General features: G+C 43.2%; 1 protein-coding gene across 18 annotated transcripts in view; it reads left to right on the top strand.

Annotated features, from left to right (window-relative positions):
* Positions 1-22,329, top strand: part of TCF7 (transcription factor 7) — a 207,884-nt gene extending 185,555 nt beyond the window's left edge. For 7 of the 18 annotated variants that reach the window (XM_077266059.1, XM_077266071.1, XM_077266058.1 and 4 more), the window contains one exon: positions 21,605-22,329. In XM_077266059.1, coding sequence (XP_077122174.1) covers positions 21,605-21,911 — 307 coding nt within the window. In that variant the 3' untranslated portion in view covers positions 21,912-22,329. Of the gene's footprint in view, positions 1-16,201; positions 16,358-21,581 lie in introns of all 18 variants that reach the window. The other 11 variants (XR_013215870.1, XR_013215868.1, XM_077266061.1 and 8 more) reach the window with 7 other exon arrangements.
* The last annotated feature ends 638 nt before the right edge of the window (positions 22,330-22,967 follow it).

Genomic DNA, 22,967 nt, shown 5'->3' with positions numbered 1-22,967 from the left:
CTGTCAAACCCCCCCCCCCCCCCCCCCCAGTCGTTTCAAACTAAAAGAGCCACCTTGTGCAGCAGTAATGCTTCATTCTGACAAGGTGGCTCTTTTAGTTCTGGGTGCTGTAACTTGAGAAATAATCAGTTTTATAATTTGTCTGAAATACCTGGTCTTCAGTTAAGTAGGCCGGCGTTTCCCCCCTGCTTCAGACAGCACACAGCTGTCACTCACATCTTTTTGGCGCCGTGCGCCGCCTCCTCCTCACCGCTGTTTTCAAAAGTCAATGTGAATAAATCAGAAGTCACTGCGGGGCTGGGAATCACAAGCAGGCGGCCGCGCAGGCACAGTCAGCTGGGCTGCATATGAGGAAAGATGGCCAGCGCTCACTGCGCCTGCACCAGGCCGGGGAAAAGAGCGAAGGCGCTGGCTACTTTTGAAAACAGCGGTGAGGAGGAGGCGGCGCCCGGCGCCAAGAAGATGTCAGTAACAGCTGTGTGCTGTCTGAAGCAGGGGGGAAACGCCGGCCTACTTGACTGAAGACCAGGTATTTCGGACAAATTATAAAACTGATTATTTCTCAAGTTACAGCACCCAGAACTAAAAGAGCCACCTTGTCAGAATGCAGCATTACTGCTGCACAAGGTGGCTCTTTTAGTTTGAAACGACTGGGGGGGGGTGACAGGTTCCCTTTAATGATGTCCTCCATGCTCCAAAATGTCTGTAACAACATCACTGTCAAGTTTCTTCAAAAACTGTGTGCAACTGTACCTAGAAAAATTAAGTAAACTCCTTAACGACCACCGATACGCAATTACCGATACGCAATTAAACAACGGCCGTTAAGGGGCCTTATTCCCTCATTGCCGTTTTAAAATGGCGATCAGGAATAAGGTTGTAGCGCCCCCCAGTGTTGGAAAATCTCAGAGTTTTCAGCTACAGGGTGTAGCTGAGACCCTGGAGAAAACAATCAATGAATAACGGCGATCACATGAAAAAAAAAAAAGTGTACCAGCTATTAAAAACATTTTTCTCTTCTGATATGATATACATGCCAGAAGAGAGAGAAATGAGGCCCCCAAGTTCATCTGGTACCTCCGCTATCCACTCTCCCGCTCCATCTCCTTGCGCTTCACCTCCTCTTCCTGAAAAAAAATTCTTCCTATTGGTTCATTTTGATCACTGTGATAGACCCTTATCACAGTGATCAAAAGCCAATATTTAGTATATTCTACCATCCTGTGTCATCTCCTTAGTCAGATTACTTTTTTTTTTTTTTTTTATAACTTTTTTCATTCTTTGCTGTTAGGGTTGGGCTTGGGGTTAGTAGTTAGGGTTAAGGTTTGGGTAAGGGTTAAGGTAGGGGATTGGGTTTTTCAAAAGTAAGAAAAAAAAAAATGATGACGATATGCTGTGCACCCAAACAGTAGTTTTCCCCCATACATGGGGTATCTGCGTACTATTGCACAACAAATTTTCCTGTTACCCTTGTGAAAGTAAAACATTTGGGGCTAAAGGAAAATTTTTATTAAAAAAAATAAATAAAATTCATGAATTCCTTTGAAGCACCTGAGGGGTTAATAAACTTCTTAAATGTGTTTTTGAGGAGTGCAGTTTTTACAATGGTGTCACTTTTGGGAATTTTCTTTAATATAGTCTCCTCAGTCACTTCAAATGTGATGTGGTCTCTAAAAAAAATGGTTCTGTAAATTTTGTTGGAAAATTGAGAAATAGCTGGTCAACCACTGAACCTTTCTAACTTCCTAACAAAAAAAATGGTTCCAAAAATTGTGCTGACATAAAGTAGCCATGTGGGAAATGTTATTTATTAATTATTTTGTGTGGTATAACTATCTGATTTAAAGGCATAAAAATGTAAAGTTTGAAAATTGCGACTTTTTTTGACAAATTTTCAATATTTTCCTAAATATGCACAGATCATATCAACCAAAATTTACCACTAACATGAAGTACACTGACATTAAAATACAGTATCAGAATCAGTGGGGTCCATTGAAGCGTTTCAGAGTTATTACCACATAAAGTGACACTAGTCAGATTTGAAAAATTTGGCCTGATCATTAAGGTGAAAATTAGCTCCGTCACTAAGAGGTTAAACTACTAACAGTTCTATTTTTTTTAAAGCATTTCTACTTTTGCAAAAAAAAAAATGTTTCCACATCTGCCTTTTAACTTTAATTCACTGTGTGTGTGTAATATATATTAATATTGCGTGTGTGTGTGTGTGCGTGTACAGTATGTGTGTAAACATGGATAGATATATGGTTTTCCACAGCAAAAAAAAATACCATATTTTTTGGAACATAAGACATATGTGACAACGCGCAGGTTTAGATGACAGAAAATAAAGTTATTTTCTACAACTTTTTAGGAATTATGTATGGGTGAACCTACATGACTTTTCTGGTTAATTCAGTGGAAGGGAAAACAGAGATTATGCATGTCATTGGACACATATGCTTATTAAATATGCATTTTACACTGCTGGTACAGAAATGAATAGCAACAGTAGCTGATCAGCCTCCCAGTCAGTCGGCACAAAATCTGAGGCTCTCTGCAGAATCATTGTCCCTATTGCTTGGAGGATGTACCTAGTTCTGCCCTGATGCTCCCTGCACTTCTCCATTGCCACCAAATTGCAGTCAATATAGTGTCTTCAGTGTGAACAGCTGATCATTGCAACTCTGAAAGCTCCCAGCCTCGAGGAGGCGCCAGGAGGAATGGCGGTATGCGTCTTCCTTATGATAGCAGTACAGGGCATGCCTCTCCTCTGTCGAGTTCCCGATGAGCCTCATCATGAAGAAAGCAGTCAGATTACGATTCTTGAAGCTTTAAAGGGAATCTATCACCCCATTTTAGGCCTATAAGCTAAGCCCACCGCCATCAGGGGCTTATCTACAACATTCTATAATGCTGTAGATACACCCCCGATGTAACCTGAAAGATAAAAAGAAAAAATAATCTCCAGCATGGATCTTCTAAAAAGTCAATTTATTGGAAACACTTAAAATGCAAACATTTGCAAATGTTTGCATGTTAAGTGTTTCCAATAAATTGACTTTTTAGAAGATCCATGCTGGAGATTATTTTTTCTTTTTAATTGCTGGCTCTGGACTACGCCCTTGACCAAGGCGGCTCCGTGCGTGGACATCATTGCACTGTTGAGGGATTGGTGAGCTGACTTATTTTCTTCCCATTTTTTCCTTTTTCCCTATTTTTGTATTTTCTGAAAGATAAAAGAAACAGGTTAGATTATACTCACCCAGGGGAAGTCGCAGTCCGGGTTCGGCGCCTCCCATCTTCATACGATGTCCTCTTCTTTGCTTCCTGTCGCGGCTCCGGCGCAGGCGTACTTTGTCCTGTTGAGGGCAGAGCAAAGTACTGCAGTGCGCAGGCGCCGGGCCTCTCTGACGTTTATTTTTTGCATTTGGTTTGGTCATGCCCCAGGGTGTCAACATTTTGGTCAGAGGGTATCTTGCTTTTACACAAGCAATTTGACTACCCTAGGGTCCTGTACCCTCAGCTGTGCTTGTTAGGAGTTGTGAATGATCTTATCAATGGATTTCATGAGAAGATTTTTTTTTCCATTAAATTTCTACTTTTCTGTTACAGAAAGGTAGTTATCATGGCGTGGAAATCTATGGATATCCCGTCCTTGTCTGTTTGGATTCAACTGGCGACTTAATATGTTCCAATGTATAAAGTCTTACATAGTCACAGGAGAGTAGAAAAAGCTTGGGGTAGAGGGTTGGAGGCGATACACACCGCTACATAGGTGCATTGTTTGAACATAACGTTGCATGCTGTGTATTTGGACCGTGGGTGCTCTTTATGATTTTGAGCGGTTGGTGATTTTGGCGGTTATGAGTGTTCATGTATGATTAGTGCGATTGAGTAGTTGTTTCTGATGATGGCGCTCAGGTTTTTCTGATATATTTTCTGTTGTGACTCTTGTCATGAGTGTTACAATTATAATTACAATTATATTTCCTTGGTATTGCTCTTACCAAAGTTTGAACTATACGTAACTATTATTTTTGTATGATCTAAACTGTTTTATGGTGACTTATTGTTTAACTGGTGATGAATCTGAGCACAACGAAATGATTAACAGTTGTTGCTGTTAACACTTAAAAAAAAAAAAAAAAAAGAGTGGGGAAAACAGATTTGGGGGAGATTTATCTGTGAAAACTGGATCTGTGAAACTGACTGAAACTCTGTGAAACTGACTCTGTCTAAAATATGTGTAAGTGGGTTAAGAGCTGGCTCAGGGATAGGAAACAAAGGGTGGTTATTAATGGAGCACACTCGGACTGGGTCGCGGTTAGCAGTGGGGTACTACAGGGGTCAGTATTGGGCCCTCTTCTTTTTAACATATTAATGACCTTGCAGGGGGGCACACAGAGCAGAATTTCAATATTTGCCGATGACACTAAACTCTGCAGGGTAATCAATACAGAGGAGGACAATTTTATATTACAGGATGATTTATGTAAACTAGAAGCTTGGGCTGATAAACTGCAAATGAGCTTTAATGGGGATAAATGTAAGGTCATGCACTTGGGCAGAAGTAATAAGATGTATAACTATGTGCTTAATTCTAAAACTCTGGTCAAAACCGTCAATGAAAAAGACCTGGGTGTATGGGTGGATGACAAACTCATATTTAGTAGCCAGTGTTAGGCAGCTGCTACAAAGGCAAATAAAATAATGGGATGCATTAAAAGAGGCATAGATGCTCATGAGGAGAACATAATTTTACCTCTATATAAGTCACTAGTTCGACCACACTCAGAATACTGTGTACAGTTCTGGTCTCCAGTGTTTAAGAAAGACATAGCTGAACTAGGGCGGGTGCAGAGAAGAGCAACCAAGGTTTTTAGAGGACTGGGGGGTCTGCAATACCAAGATAAGTTATTACACTTGAGGCTATTTAGTTTGGAAAAATGAAGGCTAAGGGGTGATCTTATTTTAATGTATAAATATATGAGGGGACAGTACAAAGACCGTTCTGATGATCTTTTTAATCATAGACCTGAGACAGGGACAAGGGGGCATCCTCTACGTCTGGAGGAAAGAAGGTTTAAGCATAATAACAGACATGGATTCTTTACTGTAAGAGCAGTGAGACTATGGAACTCTCTGCCGTATGATGTTGTAATGAGTGATTCATTACTTTAATTTAAGAGGGGACTGGATACCTTTCTTGAAAAGTATGTTACAGGTTATATATACTAGATTCCTGGATAGGGTGTTGATCCAGGGAACTAGTCTGATTGCCGTATGTGGAGTCGGGAAGGAATTTTTTTCCCCAATGTGGAGCTTACTCTTTGCCACATGGGTTTTTTTTGCCTTCGTCTGGATCAACATGTTAAGGCATGTTAGGCTAGGCTATGGGTTGAACTAGAGGGACTTACAGTCTTCCTTCAACCTTAATAGCTAAGTTACTATGTTAGCGCTGCAGAAAACACCTGATTGCAGACTTTAAGAAATGGGGACTTTTTAGCAAGATTTTTTAAGTAATTTCCGTACACTGCTCTTCATATAAACATACATGTACTTGTTAGTTGTAGCATTACAATATAAGGTGATAGAGGGCTGTGAAGCTTTATTGTACTTGTCACAACTCTGTTGTCAGTATACCCGGGGTCAGGAGCTCATTCCCTGTCCCTAACACTAGGTGCACCCTAGCTATCCCTGCTCCTCGAATTACTTCTGATGGTGAAGGCGCCCTCATGAATAAGCCCTATATCTGTCCCCCTCATCACCCAGTGAAATGGGGAGTAATAGTGTATGTATATACACAAACCAGACTAACAAGGGAGGACGTACAGGGATAAATGAAAATACTAAACTTAATTGCAAAGCCACAAAAAGAGTACAGCAGAATAGGGTCAGCAGTGCTTACCTGCCTAGGTCTCCGAACAAATGCACTATCAGGATCTTTACCCATGTAGTAAAGATGGCAGCAACACAGGTGCAAAATACTGATAAGACAAACACTCACAGCCTACCAATTCATGGAGAGGGTGACTGCTTAGTATATAATTGCACAAAAGAGGCTTGGTTTGCTGCATTTGTTCGGAGACCTGGGCAGGTAAGCACTGCTGCCCCTCTTCTGCTGTACTAATACATGAAAATACCAAACATACAAATATGCACTCACAAACAACAGAGAGGAATACCAGGGAGAAAAGGGAGGTAAACGAAATGGGAGAAAATGAGGAATCACGCACAGCAGAAACACTAAGCAACAATCTCAGATCAAGACTCCAAACGCCTCTACCAATAACTCCGCGCCATGCCAGACAGTGCAAGATTAACACTGGCAATCCAAATTGCCAGAGGCTAGTATATATAGAAGAGGGGAGTGGCCAATACTGAACAGCTGAGATCATCCAAGCAGCAAGGCTTCAGAGACTTTAAGCTGAATGGTTTAACCCCTGCACTGCTAACAGAAACGTGCACCATTTAATATGAAATAGAAGTGCTTCTAATCAGTGCAGGAGTACGTGAAATCAGACGCTGCAGTCTTCTGGCCCCTCTGTCGCGGTAAATCCACGATGGTGACAACCCGCACCCACACTTCTAAGACGGACGTCTGGAACCTCAGGGCCGGGTTTATCAGGGTGTGCAACTTAAAAGGACCAAATCAACCTGACCACATGGACATCAGATGCTGGCACCCACATTCTCTCTTCAGGGCCGTAACCCTTCCATTGTCGCAGATACTGTAGAGAACAACGAACCAAGTGAGAATTCACTATCTAGGCATCAACAATGATCGGGAAAAGAACTTTCCACACAGATATAATAGATAATGAAAACCATTCTTCTTCAGATGTTCCCGAGATATGATTCCTATTAAAAGAAGAACTGAGGATTAAACCCGTAGGCCCTGAAGAATGAGGATTTACAAGTAGATTCATGACAACGATTGTTCACCATGAATTTAGCTAGAGGTAAGTAACCCAATCCTTCTGATTCTGACACCTAAGATAAGTCTCAAGGTTCTGGTTAATGCGCTCAGTTTGCTCATTGGACTGTGGATGAAAGGCTCAGGAAAACGACAGATGAATCTCCAACCGAGTGCAAACTCTTTCCAAAATTTAGAAATAAATTGCACCCACGTCAGAACCAATATCTGTAGGAATCCCATGTACTTTCAAGATCTCTTTGATAAAAGTTTGCACTAAGATCTTGGCGTTTTTGTAAGGCAGAGAGCACAAATAAATGGTACATTTTACTGAACATGTACACTACCACCAAAATAACTATTACCAGCAGACACCAGTAAATCAGTTATGAAATCTACTGATAAATGAGGCCAAGGTCTACTGGGAATGGATGAGCATGAGGGTTCTTAGAACGCGCGCACACACAGTACAGGCTGCTACATACAGCAAGATGTAGGGGCTGAGACAATAATCCCAGCAATGTATCTCTTACTGCGCTACTTGCGGTAGTTTTTATATAGTCACTGTTATCAGTAGGAGATTATCAGTAAAGGACTAGTAGTAAAACTGCTGCCATGTAGTCCCAGACCCTGTCCCCATCACTAATTGGCAGCTTTTTATATGTACTGTGCAAAGGCAGAAAGCTGCCAATCAATGGTGTGGGCGGGGTTATACAGAGCTCCGCATTCAGAGAACTGCTAGATCTGCAAACGAAAAAAGTTTTTAATCAAAACTGCAGCAAACTGCCCAGTTTGTGATACATTGCTGGAATCAGGGTCTCCGCCCCACATCTTGCTGCTCTCAGATGGGGTGTCAAAAACCTAGTGACAGATTCTCTTTAATGGTTCAAAGCATTTCAGAAATTTTTAAAAAAGAAATAAAAAAAAAATTTGTTTGTCACTATATTTTGAAACCCATAACTTTTCTTTCCCATCTGTGATAATTGGTAAAGGCTTGTTTTTTGCATGGTGAGCTGTAATTTTTATTTGTACAATTTTGGATTTCACAAGACATTTTGACAGTGTTTTTTTTGGATGAGGTGCGATCACCGGTAAACTGCAATTCTGATATTAATTTTCCTTTGCTCGGTTTATGTTATTGATTAGTTGATGATATATTTTCATAGATCTGATTTTTTTCAGATGCGGTGATAATGAAATACTTTTTTTTTTTTTTCAAATGTCTGTATTTTTGCATGGTGAAAAAGGGGCGATTAAATTTTTTTATTAATATTTATTTTTATTTCTTTTTTTTTTACATTTGACTTCTTTAATCACCAGCTAGTAGTTTATTCTGCAATATTTGAGTATGGCAGTATATCGTTAAAAATAATGATCCATAGGTGTACCAACATGTTGGCAGTGGGGAACCTCAGAAGCCCCCTGAATGAATATTAATACATCACCATATCCTGTAATTGTTCCGCTTCCCATTGCCTCAATCAATTAAATCCCGCTTCCAGAGATTGAATGGGGGATCTAAATGGCAAAATAGAAGCGATCAGAGCAGGCTCTGGTTGCTGCAGTTAGGGGCAGGTGCCAGCTTCATACACAGGCACCCAAGGTTAACGGCTGACGATAAGAAGCGTTATATCTAGTGAAAGAGTCCACATATCAGTGCACACAGATACAATAATGATTCTCATTCATCCACCAGGGACGCCTACAAATGCCACAGGAGAGGCTCAGTGTGGACGTCCTGCCTACTCCTCAGTCACAGCTACACATTTTCTGTATTCAGATCATTACCTAGCTTATGGTTAGGGATGTTAGGACAAGTTAGACCAGGAAAGGCCGTACTGGGCCCCTGGCCCTCAAGGGAGGCCAGCATGACGGGGTCACGGGGAATGGCAGAGCCTCAGGGTGGGCAAGGGCAAGTCGGGGTTAATTAGTTTGCTTGGGCTGTGTACTTTTGAATTTGGACAGAGGGGGGCGGGGTTTGGATGAGTCAGGGAGGAGCAAGCAGGGGGAGCTTACTGAGGGGGTGATTTGCATAAGAAACTGACAATTTCACCTCAGCAACTGCCACGCTCACCTGCTGGTCCGGCGGTGGCTGAAATCAATCCCCAGTGATGGATGTGGAGGCCTTATTGCAGAGACTGTGCGAACAGGCCAGCACACAGGGCACCAAATGGCTGCAGCAGTCCATCAGCAGCCTTCTGGACTGAGCGGTAACGGGACCAGCCCAGGTACCTGCAGAGGGACGCCGGCCGCGGAGGTCCAGGCCTCCGGTGTGCTTGAGCCCCGACGTCACCCCTCGGGCACGGCGCCGTATCAGGAGCCCCTCTAGGGACCCTCCGGCAGGAGACGCGAGCGGCGGTGCAGCAGCGGCCCGCGGCAGAGCCGGGAGGAATCCGTCAGCACGGCGGGGCCTGCAGCAGGGGGAAGTGTCGGCCTCCCCCTCGGCGCGTGTGACTCACTGGGTGTCGGGACCAGGAGCGGCAGGCTGTGCCATGTCAGGTGAGCCTGCTTAGCGCGGAGGAGCGGGTGGTTCCAGGAGGCGGGGGCCTTATTCCCAGGCCTCTCGGCGTGTGGCATCTAACGGGTGGCATTCTGCCGGCCCTGTCAGCAGCGCTCTGCCTGGGACGGGGCAGGGAGCTGGAGGGCTGACTTCCTCTAGCCAGCGCAGGCCGGGGCTGAGTCCATCCAGGGGGTCTGGCCATGTCACAGCTGCAGATAGGAGCACTTCCCAGCACGGGCAGCGTTATGCTGGCTCAGGCATCTTCACAGCGGCGGCGTCAGCAGCAAGGGACCCTGCACCTTCGGATGGGGTGTCACAGGACGGCAGTCGGCCGTCTATCTTACCCGGGGACCAACGGATGGAGAGCTCAGGAGAGGAGCATGTACAGACATGGCTTCAGGATCTTCGGCTGCCGGGTCCACAGCGCTCGGGCAGCTAGGTGAGAACAATCCTTTTCTTTAATGTACCCCTGTGTTAGCTCCCTCTGTCAGTGTTAGTAGGGATGTATTTATGGGGGGAGTCGAGGGGGTTTAGGGCTTATCATACACGGGCTTAGAGATCTGGCAGCGTTATGGGGATCGGGGGGTTCAAACATGGGGTCTTCTCCTTCTGCGGCATGGCTTGGGAATCCGGGGGAATTTTCGGGTTTGAGGGGTTCTCTGGGGGGGTTCACTGATATGAGTTCTAGGAGTATGTCGTCAGATAACGTGGGGAATGATGCTGCGGCGACGAGTGCCGCCGTACCTTCAGTTAGTGTGTCTGTTGCCAGTCAGGCAGGGGAAGCGGAAAAAGATACCTCAGTGCGTTTGGATGACGCGGCCCATGGGGAGGTATACGTTTGTTTCGAGGGACCGTTGGGGGCACACTTAAAAAGTGAAACTAGGGATAAAATTTGGAAAGGGGAATACGTGGAAATATTCTCCTTATTACCACTAGAATGTTTTCAATTGGACAGGCTGCGCAAAGATGATTTAAAAAAAGATGAGGAAGAAAAGAGGCGTTTTAGGCTGATTCCTAGGACGTTTTCTAATTGGTTACAGGCATTCGCCATTTTGGCAAGTGTGATTGGTGAGAGGTCCCCCGAGAACTGCTCGGAGCTTTTTTGTTACATGGATGCGATTGGGGAAGCTTATCGGACTTACGGGGGCCAAGGTTGGCTCAGATACGATGAGCAATTCCGGCAGCGGAAGGCCATTAGGCCCAGTATTCGGTGGGATCACAAAGATATAGCTTTGTGGATGAAGGTTATGGTCCCGTCACGCTTCGTGTCAGGCAGCCAGTCTTTTCTTGGAAGCGCTGGGGGTTCAGGGCACTCGGGACACTCAGCGGCAATGTAGAGAGGACTGTGCTTTGCATTCAATGAAGTGTCATGTAAATTTGGGGGAAAATGCAAATTCAAACATGAATGTGCAACTTGCGGGGGACCGCACGGGTCATCCAAATGTTTTAAGGGTGGCAGACAGAGAAGCGGAGACGGTTCTGAAAAAAGGAATGACGCCAGTTCCTCTGGACGTGATGGTGCCATTTCTAAATAGGTACCCTTATTCACAAGCTGCAGTTTTGTTAGAAGGAGGTTTTCGGGATGGTTTCCGTATTCCATTCGTGGATGTGGAACATAAATTTTCCACAAACAATTTGAAATCGGCTTTGCAATTTCCTGACGTGGTTGCTAAAAAGCTGGAAAGCGAAGTTAAATTGGGTAGGATGGCTGGCCCTTTTCCAGTGGCGCCTATACGCAATCTGAGGGTTTCCCCATTGGGCGTGGTACCAAAAAAGGAACCCTATAAATTCAGATTGATTCATCATCTGTCTTTTCCGAAAGGGTCATCAGTAAGTGACGGAATTGACCCTGATGCGGCTATGGATTGGGTGCGGGTATGTGGGGGTGGCGCACTGTTGACGAAAACGGATATCGAAGCGGTTTTCAGGCTACTCCCGGCATCAGCAGCCTTCTGGACGGAGCGGTGACGGGACCAGCCCAGGTACCTGCAGAAGGCCGCCGGCCGCGGAGGTCCAGGCCTCCGGCGCGCTTGAGTCCCGCCATTCTCACCTGCTGGTCCGGCGGTGGCTGATATCCCCACCCACCCTCCCTGTTTTCTTGTTTCATTTTGGTTTAATCGCGTTTATTTTAAGGTTATGTTTTTGTTTAAGGGAAAGGAGAAATTTTTGTCATAGCAGTTAGGCGGGGGAGGGAGGTCCTCGAAGTTGGTGGAAAGAGGGGAATGGCAGATTCTAAGGGGGGGGGGGACCTCTAGTGGTCCTGGACTCCCCCGGAGTGGATTGCGAGTGGATGTGGTAGATCAGCCCATGGAGGGGCTGATTAAAGGATTTGGTAATCGGTTGGTTTGGCCGGGTTGGTCATTATCTGTCTCCGAGCTGGTGCTTTGCGGCTGGAGGCAAGACTAGGCCTGGAGGCCAAGGTGCACAATTTGAATTTCTGCAAGGTTATTTTTGAGGCTTCGAGGACCACCACTCCCTGGGGGGGGATATTGTTTACATGTTGTATTTATGCTTAATAAAAGGCTGCTGTAGCCATTTAATCCAAATCTGGTGTAATGTCGTTATTCAGGAGGGGATCTTACGATAAGGCAGTTTACGAGAGATCCGATGCAGTAAGTAAGGTTAGGCATTTAAGTCAGTAAAGGCGGTCATGAGTCACGTGTACCCCTTACGTCATGTTCACCAAGCTCTAATAGTAATTACTAGTTACATTGTAGTAGGGTGACATCTACAAAGAGCGCTCCGTCTTGTGTTGTGTGAGACGCGGTGGAGCAGTGTTCCCAGACATGCACAGGATTAGCAGCGAGCTCATATAATGCCCTAATAATGGCTTAGGAAGCAGAGATGCTCGCACACTTTCTGCTGTAAGTAAAGTCTATTCACGTGTCCTCTTTTCATGTATGAGGGAGATCTGCTTTTTGGGAGTTATTTTAATGGGTAGTACAAGATACGGGCTGACTCCGTCCATGGGCCAGAGGCTACTGATCACCTATAGCTGCTTTCACACATTGTTTTTTTGTGGATGTTTGGTGTACAAAAAGCAGAGACATGTCTGCGTTTGGCCCAAGTCGCAATAATAATAATTAAAATGCCTTTATTAATACAAATAGCAATAGAAATAATACAAATAATACAAAGTGTGCACACAACATGGCAAAAATTATACCAAACTTAAAAACAAAAGCATAGTATGACCAAAGGGTAACTCACTCCTGCCAGACCAACAATTTGATTATAATTAATATAATAACAAAGCAAAAATGTAAATGGTAAAAAGATCAAAGTTGTGCAAAAAGTGCCTTATTAGAGAGAAAATACAATCATATAACTGATTATCTCCACACAGGAGTAAAGTGCAAGGTAGCAAACATAAATAGTTAAATTGGTGAGAATAAAAAATAATAATAAAGTGCCAATGTCTTTAGGACCCATATATGATCATGGATATCAAGAGGAAATGAGGTGCAAAGTGCCACAAGTATAGATATAATTATATAAAAAAATGATGAGGTAGCAGTATGGCTATACGTTTTAAGGTCCATTTGGTCAATGTGGTGTGCCACCCCGATCTTTTGTTAGGCCACTGGCTGCCATGGTGGTCCGCCAGTACCCTGTGATCATATTGTGGTGCATGGAAGGGCTGGAATACTTAGCAGTCACATTTTGTCAAGCTCTTTAGTTTAACCCCTTAGATGCATTAGCCAGTCTGGAAATTGTGTTCTGCACATGTACCGTGAAACTCTTACGAGTGAAATCAGCCTGTGTTTTGGTTGGAGCTTCTAGGCAAGGCAATCTGCGATCTGTGACTTGTAATTACAGTTGTGTTCAAAAGTTTACATATCGCGGCAGAATTTTTCTTTCTTTGCCTTTTATCAAAGAATATGAATGATAACACCAAAACGTTTTCTCCACTCATGGTTAGTGGTTGGGTGCACCCATTTATTGTCAAACTACTGTGTTTTCTCTTTTTAAATCATAATGACAACCCCAAATATCCAAATGACCCTGATCAAAAGATCACATTCCCCATTTCTTAATACTGTGTATTGCACCCTCTAACATCAATGACAGCTTGAGGACTCTTGTGGTAGTTGTGGATGAGGTTCTCTGTTTTCTCAGATGGGAACGCTGCCCACTCTTCTTGGCAAAAAGCCTCCAGTTCCTGTAAATTCCTGGGCTGTCTAGCATGAACTGCGCGCTTTAGATCTCCCCAGAGTGGCTCAATGATATTGAGGTCATGAGACTGAGATGGCCACTCAAGAACTTTCACCTTGTTCTGCTGTAGCCAATGACAGGTCGACTTGGCCTTGTGGTTTGGATCGTTGTCATGTTGGAACATCCAAGTACGTCCCATGCACATCTTCCAGGCTGATGAGTGCATATTTGCCTCCAGTATTTGCTGATAATGTGCTGCATTAATCTTTCTTTTAACTTTGACCAAGTTTCCTGTGCCTTTGTAGCTCACGCATTCCAAAAACCTCAGTGATCCACCTCTGTGCTTTACAGTATGAATGGTGTTCTATTCATCATAGGCCTTGTTGACCTCTCCAAATGTAACGTTTATGGTTGTGGCCAAAAAGTTCAATTTTGGTCTCATCACTCCAAATTACGTTGTTCCAGAAGTTTTGAGGCTTGTCTCTGTGCTGTTTTGCGTATTGTAGGTGAGATACTTTGTGGCATTTGGGCAGTAATGGCATTTTTTCTGGCTATTCAACCATGCAGCCCATTTTTCTTCAAGTGCCTCCTTATTGTGCATCTTGAAACTGCCACACTGCTAGTTTTCAGAGAGTCCTGTATTTCAGCTGATGTTATTTGTGGGTTTTCTTTGCATTCCGAACAGTTTTCTTGGCAGCTGTGGATAACATTTTTGTTGGTCTACCTGACTGTGGTTTGTTTTTACAGAGCCTCTGATTTTCCATTTGTTAAGCACAGTTTGAATGCTGCTGACTGGCATGATCAATTCCTTGTATATCTTTTTGCATCCCTTTCCTGTTTTATACAATTCAACTACTTTTTCCCAACGTTAGTGGCTGGATGAAAGATGCAAGAGTCTGTCTGGATCCCAGAAACTCACTCAGCTTTTATGCACACACACTGATTACAAGCAAACAGGTCATAGGTTACCTTTAGCATCCATTCAAACCCATTTGTGTCAACTTCGGTGCATGATATCAGGCCAAAATCACCAGGGTATGTGAACTTTTGATTTGGGTCATTTGGATGTTTTGGGGTTGTCATTATGATTTAAAAAGAGAAAACACAGTAGTTTGACAATAAATGGCTTCACTAACCATGAGTGGAGAAAAAGTTTTGGTGTTATCATTCATATTCTCTGAAAAAAGGCCAAGAAAGCAAATATTCTGCCGGAGTATGCAAACTTTTGAGTACAACTGTACGTCATGATTTGATGGTTTTAATTATATACAAAACTAGATGTTTCCAGCCAGCTAACGCTCGGCACGCTCATTGCTATCTAATTAACGCTGCTGTGATTAAACTAAAGTAAATAATGACAACATTCAATAGCGCTTACGCAGGTGGTAAATTAACTTAAAATGAAGTTAATAACAATAGTGTGGTGGGGGGGTGGGATTATGTGTGGTGATGTGGTGGGGGGATTATGTGTGGTAATGGGGTGGGGGGGCGGGATTGTGTGTGGTGATGTGGTGGGGGGGCGGGATTGTGTGTGGTAATGTGGTGGGGGCGGGATTGTGTGTGGTAATGTGGGGGGCGGAGCTACTGTGCAGGGGGCGGGATTAGCGAGTAATCACGATGCCTCTTATATATATAGATGGAAAATCAAGGAGGTTTTGGCTAAAACATTGGCCCATATTCATCCAGCAGAATTATATAAAACCGTACAACTAGGTCCTGCAGTTACGTTTTAAAGCCGTTGTCTCATCAGAAACTATCTAGAAAAGTCAGCAAAGTCATCTCCCTACTGTGGCAGTATGGAAAATACAGTTATTACTGACAGCGATTTAGATGAATAGTCATCCATGTGGTACAAGGACTGTTATACAGGGCGATTCACTCACTACTTTACCCCGAAAAATTGCTGTAACTTCTAAAAAAAAAAAAAAAAAAAATATGGTTGACCGAACTGAAATGTGGACTGAATGTACTTTGGTCAATGAGAAGTGCAATGAACCTCAGTGACAGGGATGAGAAACATCCTCGCGCCGGGTGGTCTCGCCGACTTGTCGCCCATCCAGTCGTCTCCACTATGAGATAAACTGCTCGCCTTTCTGCGTGTCGGTAGTTTGTCTGCTGCTTGCATTTCACTTATGCTGAATTCCTTCGTCGTTTGTTGACAAAGGACTGTGGCCACCAAGATCGCCTGATTTAACCCCTTCACGACCTTGGTATTTTCTGTTTTCGTTTTTTGTTTCCCTTTTTCCCAGAGCCATACCTTTTTTCATTTTTCCGTCAATATGGCCAAGTGAGGGCTTGTTTTTTTACAGCACGATTTGTACTTTTGAATGACATCACTAAACATGGGGGATCTTCTGCAGACCCCTGTTGTCATGTCAACCTACCGGCGCCCCACGATCATGTAACATGGACGCATGCTAAATGTCACTGTCAAAGATTGATCAAATCAGCTGTCTTCTGCCGGAAAAGATGCAGGCTCAGCTCAGGAGCCTGCATCAAAGGGAGATACACAACCTATGATGTAACAATACATCATAGGACAAGAAGGGGTTAACACCACCGGATTTCGTTTCCTTTTGGGCCATTTGAAAGGTTGGGTGTACAGTAACAATCCACAAACATTACAGGCACTACAAGAGAACATACAGCGAGAAATTCAGGCTGTGACCCCAGACGTCTTGCAGAATACATTCAACATGGAACGGCGCATGCAGGCGTGCTTGGATGTGAACGGTGGACATTTTCAACACCTGCTTTAAAACATCAGTTTCTCATGAACCAAGGTATGTGCAGTCCAAATTTCAGTGAGTTACAGCAATATTTCCGGGAAGAGTTAAGAGTCAATTGCAGTGTAGTAACAATATGCACTAAGGGGGTCTTCTAATATCTGTGCCTGATTTTTATGCTATTTTTGCTTCTTCTTTTTTGTGGAAAAAGTATAATTTCAGAGCCAGAGAGGTTCAGTTGCTGTAAAGAAAGCTTCAGGGCACCTAAAAAAGTCTAGCAAGTGTGCCTAGGAATCCGTCTTCAAAGGAAACCGTGATTTTTGCTATATGCAGCAATTCTGAAGTATAAGGCTAGGTTCACATTGCGTTAACAGCAGCCCGTTAACATGTGTTGAACGGGCTGCTGTTAACGCAAGTGCCGGTATGGCAGCACGCTAGCGCAGTTGGAGCATCTGCTAGCTCTATCTGCGCTAGCGGTGACGGACCCGGAAACGCTGCAGCCCGCGTCTCGGGGTCTGTCACTCAATGACGGCACATCGCTAGTGCACGCCCATTGTGGGCGTACGCTAGCGATGCGTCCGACATACGTATTAATGGCGGCGTTAACGGACTGCGTTACACCGCGTTATGCCGCGGTGTAACGTAATCTGTCTATCGAACACCCGCAACGCAATGTGAACCTGGCCTTGGATTATCACAGATTCAATAAATAGTAAGATACAGCGTCCAAGTCTCAGGTGAAAAAGAACAACATTTATTCTGCCATATAAAAGGGAACAGCATTTTGATCTATCAAAAAGGTCTTTATGAAGTATCACAAGTTCAAGTCCCCATACAGGACTAACAAATAAAGTGATCAAAACATTTATTTTTAAAGATGTTAAAAAGGATAATTATTCCCTTCTTTCCTTGAATTTAAAATTAAGATATTAAAAAAACAAAAAAAAAGTTACATTTGTGGTATTGCTATGTCCATGAAAGCATGATCTATGAAAAAGTAAAATTAACCCGATCGGATGTTAGTAAGTGTATACACACAAGTGTGTATATAATATTGTATAATATACAATCACATTATCTTTTATAAGCTACTAGATGGTGGCCCGATTCGAACACATCGAGTATTCTAGAATATATATGTAGTTTATTTATGAAGATTTCAGAATAATGCAATGAATACACAGGATTCGGCCGGCCGGGCGCGACTTAATTAGCGAAGCATGGTTCATGTAGTATATAGCACAGCCCACGCAGTATATAACACAGCCCACATAGTGTATATAGCACAGTCCACGCAGTATATAACAGCCCACGCAGTATATAACACAGCCCACGCAGTATATAGCACAGCCCATGCAGTATATAGCACAGCCCATGCAGTATATAGCACAGCCCACATAGTATATAGCACAGCCCATGCAGTATATAGCACAGCCCATGCAGTATATAACACAGCCCACATAGTATATAGCACAGCCCACGCAGTATATAACACAGCCCACGCAGTATATAACAGCCCACGTAGTATATAGCACAGCCCATGCAGTATATAACACAGCCCACGCAGTATATAACACAGCCCACGCAGTATATAACACAGCCCATGCAGTATATAACACAGCCCACGCAGTATATAACACAGCCCACGCAGTATATAACACAGCCCACGCAGTATATAACACAGCCCACACAGTATATAACACAGCCCACGCAGTATATAACAGCCCACGCAGTATATAACACAGCCCACGCAGTATATAGCACAGCCCACGCAGTATATAGCACAGCCCACGCAGTATATAGCACAGCCCACGCAGTATATAGCACAGCCCACGCAGTATATAGCACAGCCCACGCAGTATATAGCACAGCCCACGCAGTATATAGCACAGCCCACGCAGTATATAGCACAGCCCACGCAGTATATAACACAGCCCACATAGTTTATAGCAATGTGGGCACCATATCCCTGTTAAAAAAAGAATTAAAATAAAAAAAATAGTTATATACTCACCTTCCGGCAGCCCCCGGATCCAGCGCAGGCCTTTAGCGATGCTCCGTTCCCAGTAATGCCTTGCGGCAATAACACGTGTTGACGTAGCGGTCTCGCAAGACCGCTACGTCATCTCCGATCATTGCTGCAATGCATTCTTGGGACCGGAGTGTCGCGAGGACCGGGAAAGGCTGGCGCGGAAGGTGAGAATATAATGTTTTGGGTTTTTTTATTATTTTTAACATTATATGTTTTTACTGTTGATGCTGCATAGGCAGCATCTATAGTAAAAAGTTGGGCACACTTACACGGTTAATGGCAGCATTAACGGACTGCGTTACACCGCGTTATGCCGCAGTGTAACGCAGTTCTAAAGCGCTATGTGGGCGCTGACCAGCTGGCCACGACAAATCAGCGACCCGGGGTTTCCGTTACAGAGAAACAGACAGACAAACAGACAGATGTACCCCTTAGACAATTATATATATATAGATGTATAAGTATACACATAAGGGTAACTTCCCTTTGATCCGAAATACAAAAGTAATTTTTCATGTGAATGAATAAAAAAAATATTTATTTTTTTTCTGTGGAATTCACAATTTTGTCACGGACGTTGTGGTCGGGCCTGAAACAAGTTTGTGGACTGATTGTGTGCTTTAATTATTGCTGCTAAAACTGGTGATATGGCTGTGGATAGCTTAATTACTTGAATAAATACACTTAGGGTATGTGCACACGTCCGGATTTCTTGCAGAAATTTCCTGAAGAAAACCGGAAATTTTCTGCAAGAAATCCGCATTTTTTTTTTTTTGCGTTTTTTTTCCGTTTTTTTCGCGTTTTTTTTAGCATTCTGCAAGCGTAATTAGCTTGCAGAATGCTAAAGTTTTCCAAGCGATCTGTAGCATCGCTTGGAAAACTGACAGGTTGGTCACACTTGTCAAACATAGCGTTTGACAAGTGTGACCAACTTTTTACTATAGATGCTGCTTTTGCAGCATCTATAGTAAAAGATAGAATGTTTAAAAATATGACGTCGCGGTCACGTGAGCGGTCACATGACCGGTCTAGACCAATCACAAGACGGCGACGTCATCGGCAGGTCCTTCACCGCACACCAGCTACAGGAACCGAAGCGACAGCGTGCAGTGGAGAGGCGGGAAGACATCGAAGGTGAGTATAGGACTATTTTTTATTTTAATTCTTTTTTTTTTGACCAATTATATGGTGCCCAGTCCGTGGAGGAGAGTCTCCTCTCCTCCACCCTGGGTACCAACCGCACATAATCTGCTTACTTCCCGCATGGTGGGCACAGCCCCGTGCGGGAAGTAAGCAGATCAATGGACTCCTAGGTGTGCGGAATCCCCTGCAATTCCGCATTTTAATGAACATGTTGCTTTTTTTTCCGCGATGCGATTTTTTTCGCTGAAAAAAAGGCTACATTTGCACACAAAATGCGGAATACACTGAAAATAATGGGAGGCATATGTAAGCGTTTTTTTCGCGTTTTTATCACGTTTTTATAGCGAAAAAACGCGAAAAAAACGCGAAAAATACTGAACGTGTGCACATGGCCTTATAATTATTAAATTCTGGCTTTTCTTAAGTTTCCTTTCTAAAAGAGAACATTTAGAGGTGAGTGGCTTCCTTTACCTGGTCGAGGACGGGTGAAGGGTTAGGGCTGTTACATGCACTAATTCAGGCTTTGATTCTTCTTGTGGATCTTCGGTGTTCCTGCGTACTCTGACTGCTACTGTGTGTATGCACGTTACTCATATGGACAGCGCATTGACCAAACAAGCTGGCGTCTGAGCAGAACACTTGTTCCAGATTATTAGGCTATGCAAACATGTCAGTGATGTCCCTACGTACAAGCAAAACTCCAATTCGTTGCCTAAAACTCATGCCTTATAAGCATAATGTACTGCCAACAACATGATGCTGTATGGGGACAGAATGATAGCATTAACAATCGTTTTTGTCAGCTTGTGTACACAGGCCAGTAAATGATTGTTCGTCAATTTGGATGTAGCTGATTGGTTCTCAGAAATAGATCTGAAATTAACCTGTCTAAATTGAGCTCTAGCCACGGTACAATGGATTTGAAACAAAGCTCTGAAGATATTGTAACCTTTTCAGGGAATACTCCCCCCCACTTTTGCATTTACAGCATAGTCACAAGATATACCATAACTGTACAATAGATGTTCCACCAATGGCACCAGCATCCAACTCTCGAGAAGTGGTTGCACATGCTCCTCTCTCCATTTCATGTCTGTGAGAAGTTTGAGCATTACTAATCATCGGGCTTGCTCTGCAGTTTTCGGAAGTCTAATACTGCCTACCTGTAATTGCTAGTTAATTTCCATCTCGACATGAACCCACCAAATTTATATTCATGAAGGTGTCTCTCTATTGTACACTTTGACAATAACTTGCTCATTTCCTTGACTTGGCTAGATGTTCTGAAAAAGTTTTTTTCCTTGTCAGGGGAAAGAGTTCTGTGACTAACAGTTGTTGTGATTATTCACGTTAGTTGTCTTTTGCTGCTCTTGGTGTTTCATCTTTTTTTAACCACTACAGTTTCTCCTGTCTTGATTGATGGCCTTCACTTGCGTTGATACTTCTTTTTGCCAAGTATTAAGATTACCCCTGAACGCCACATCTTTTACCTCTGAATCTTATGAAATAATAAGGAATCTGGTCTTAAAGGTGCAACATGCCGTAGAGAACTGTTGGTAGAATGAGCACATTTGCCTGATTGGCCCATATATCTGAATTCATGTGATTTTTATGTCCGCAGACAGGCTCCATTTTGGCAGTAGAAAAGGATGGACGATCCTTTTGCTGCAGGAGAGTCAGGTGGAACCATATACATTACAATCGTTGGCTAAAATCAGTGGGTTCAGACAAGATATATTTAATCTGTATGGGGGCCTTAAAATGTTTTAATAGTCAAATAACCAAATTCTTATGGGTTAAACTTAATTTCTAGAAGGTTATTGTAATTTCTAAATGTTAAAACCTTTTTAATTAATACTGAACCTTCACACTTCAGTCATATTAATTGTTTTGTCCTGTCACTGTCCAAATACTTCTGGAGCAACCTTGATCTGTGATGCCTATGGACCAAACAGAACTAATTTGTCCACATCCAAAGCTGAATTTCAGCCCAGAGTATATTATCAGGGTGATATTTGAGTAAAGTGTTTATTCTCTGTGTATTTCCTATTGTATCGCTTGTTTCCGATTAGTATGTGAAATGATGGACTTGCCCTTTATTTACAGATAACTCTCTTCACTGTTCTTAGGAGGAAAAAGAAGTGCGTTCGGTACTTACAAGGAGAAGGACGCTGTGGCAGCCCAATTTCTTCCGATGGAAGTGCTGTAGACTCTCCGTCCTCCTCTCCAGTGACTGCATTCCAATGCATAGCAAATTCTGCTTATTCTTCTTGCACGCTTACTAGCCCAGCTGATTCTGCACAAAGTGAGCATCGCTGTTCTCTGCCCGCTTCTATTAAGGCCATATCTGCAACGGTAACAGGACATATAACCACAGCCTCATGTCATCCAACTGGTGCCCCCGAAGAGTCCTCAGCAGGAGTCAGTCCCACGTAACATTCTGATCTGGTCTCGTCCCTTTCTTCGCCGTTGGCTATGCTGCATTGGACATTTTTGTGAACCTATATATGATATGATAAGACTGTCTGACGACAGAGGACCAGAACAACATTTTGTCCACCATCATCTGAATCAAAACTGAAGGACATTTTTCTCATGTATACTTATTTTTTTATTCTGCCATTGAACTTGATTAGCTAACCTTTAAGAAATCCTTTTTTATTTTAATGACAGGACAATCTTTTAGCTCTTGTATTTTAATTTCCAAAAGTATCCATTTTACGGTATTGTTTACAAATGTCTGTCCAGCAGGATTTATTAAAAAAATAGCACTTGAAGCCCATAATGTATTTGTCTGTTGGATCCTGGATGGTGCTCCTGTATCACAAGCATAAAATGGTACCTGGATCTTGCACTTGGTTTTGCTGCATCTTTGTTAGGTGTGCTTTAGTTTGTCATCGGTAAAAATTGTTCATCGCTTGTGTTCAGCAAGATCCATGCCAAGACCACAGAAGAGAGTCTACATTTACTAAGGCAATCACAAATTTCTGGTATTGTCCTTCAATGCAAAAGATCAACGTGATAGAATTAATTGCTCCAATATTGCTTTCATCCAGTGGAATTTTCCTGTGGTGACCATTAATAATCATATACAGGTAGTCCTCGACTTACGACGTTGATCCGTTCTTACGCATCATCGTAAACCGAATTTCGACGTAAGTCGGACCATACGTTCATACAGTACTGTACCATAATAACAGTACAGTGCTGCAAAACTTAGCCTATCCAAACACCTATCCTAACACAGTACCCTACATAATTATCAATAAACATAGGTACAGTAAAATATAGTGCAGTACAGTACGTTTAATAATGAAGTACTGTACTGTAAGTGCTGTAACAGTAATAAACAGTGTACAGTACTGTAATAAACAAAGATAACAATTTCAAAGAGAACAGGCTTATTGGGAGGAAGCTGCAGAAGGTGCTGGAGATACTGGGGCAGGTGAGTCAAGAGGGGCAGGTGAGTCAAGGGGGGCAGGTGAGTCAAGG

Source organism: Ranitomeya variabilis, chromosome 5 (assembly GCF_051348905.1).
Source record: "Ranitomeya variabilis isolate aRanVar5 chromosome 5, aRanVar5.hap1, whole genome shotgun sequence".
Classification (NCBI taxonomy): Eukaryota; Metazoa; Chordata; class Amphibia; order Anura; family Dendrobatidae; genus Ranitomeya; species Ranitomeya variabilis.
This window is presented reverse-complemented; position numbering and strand designations above follow the sequence as displayed.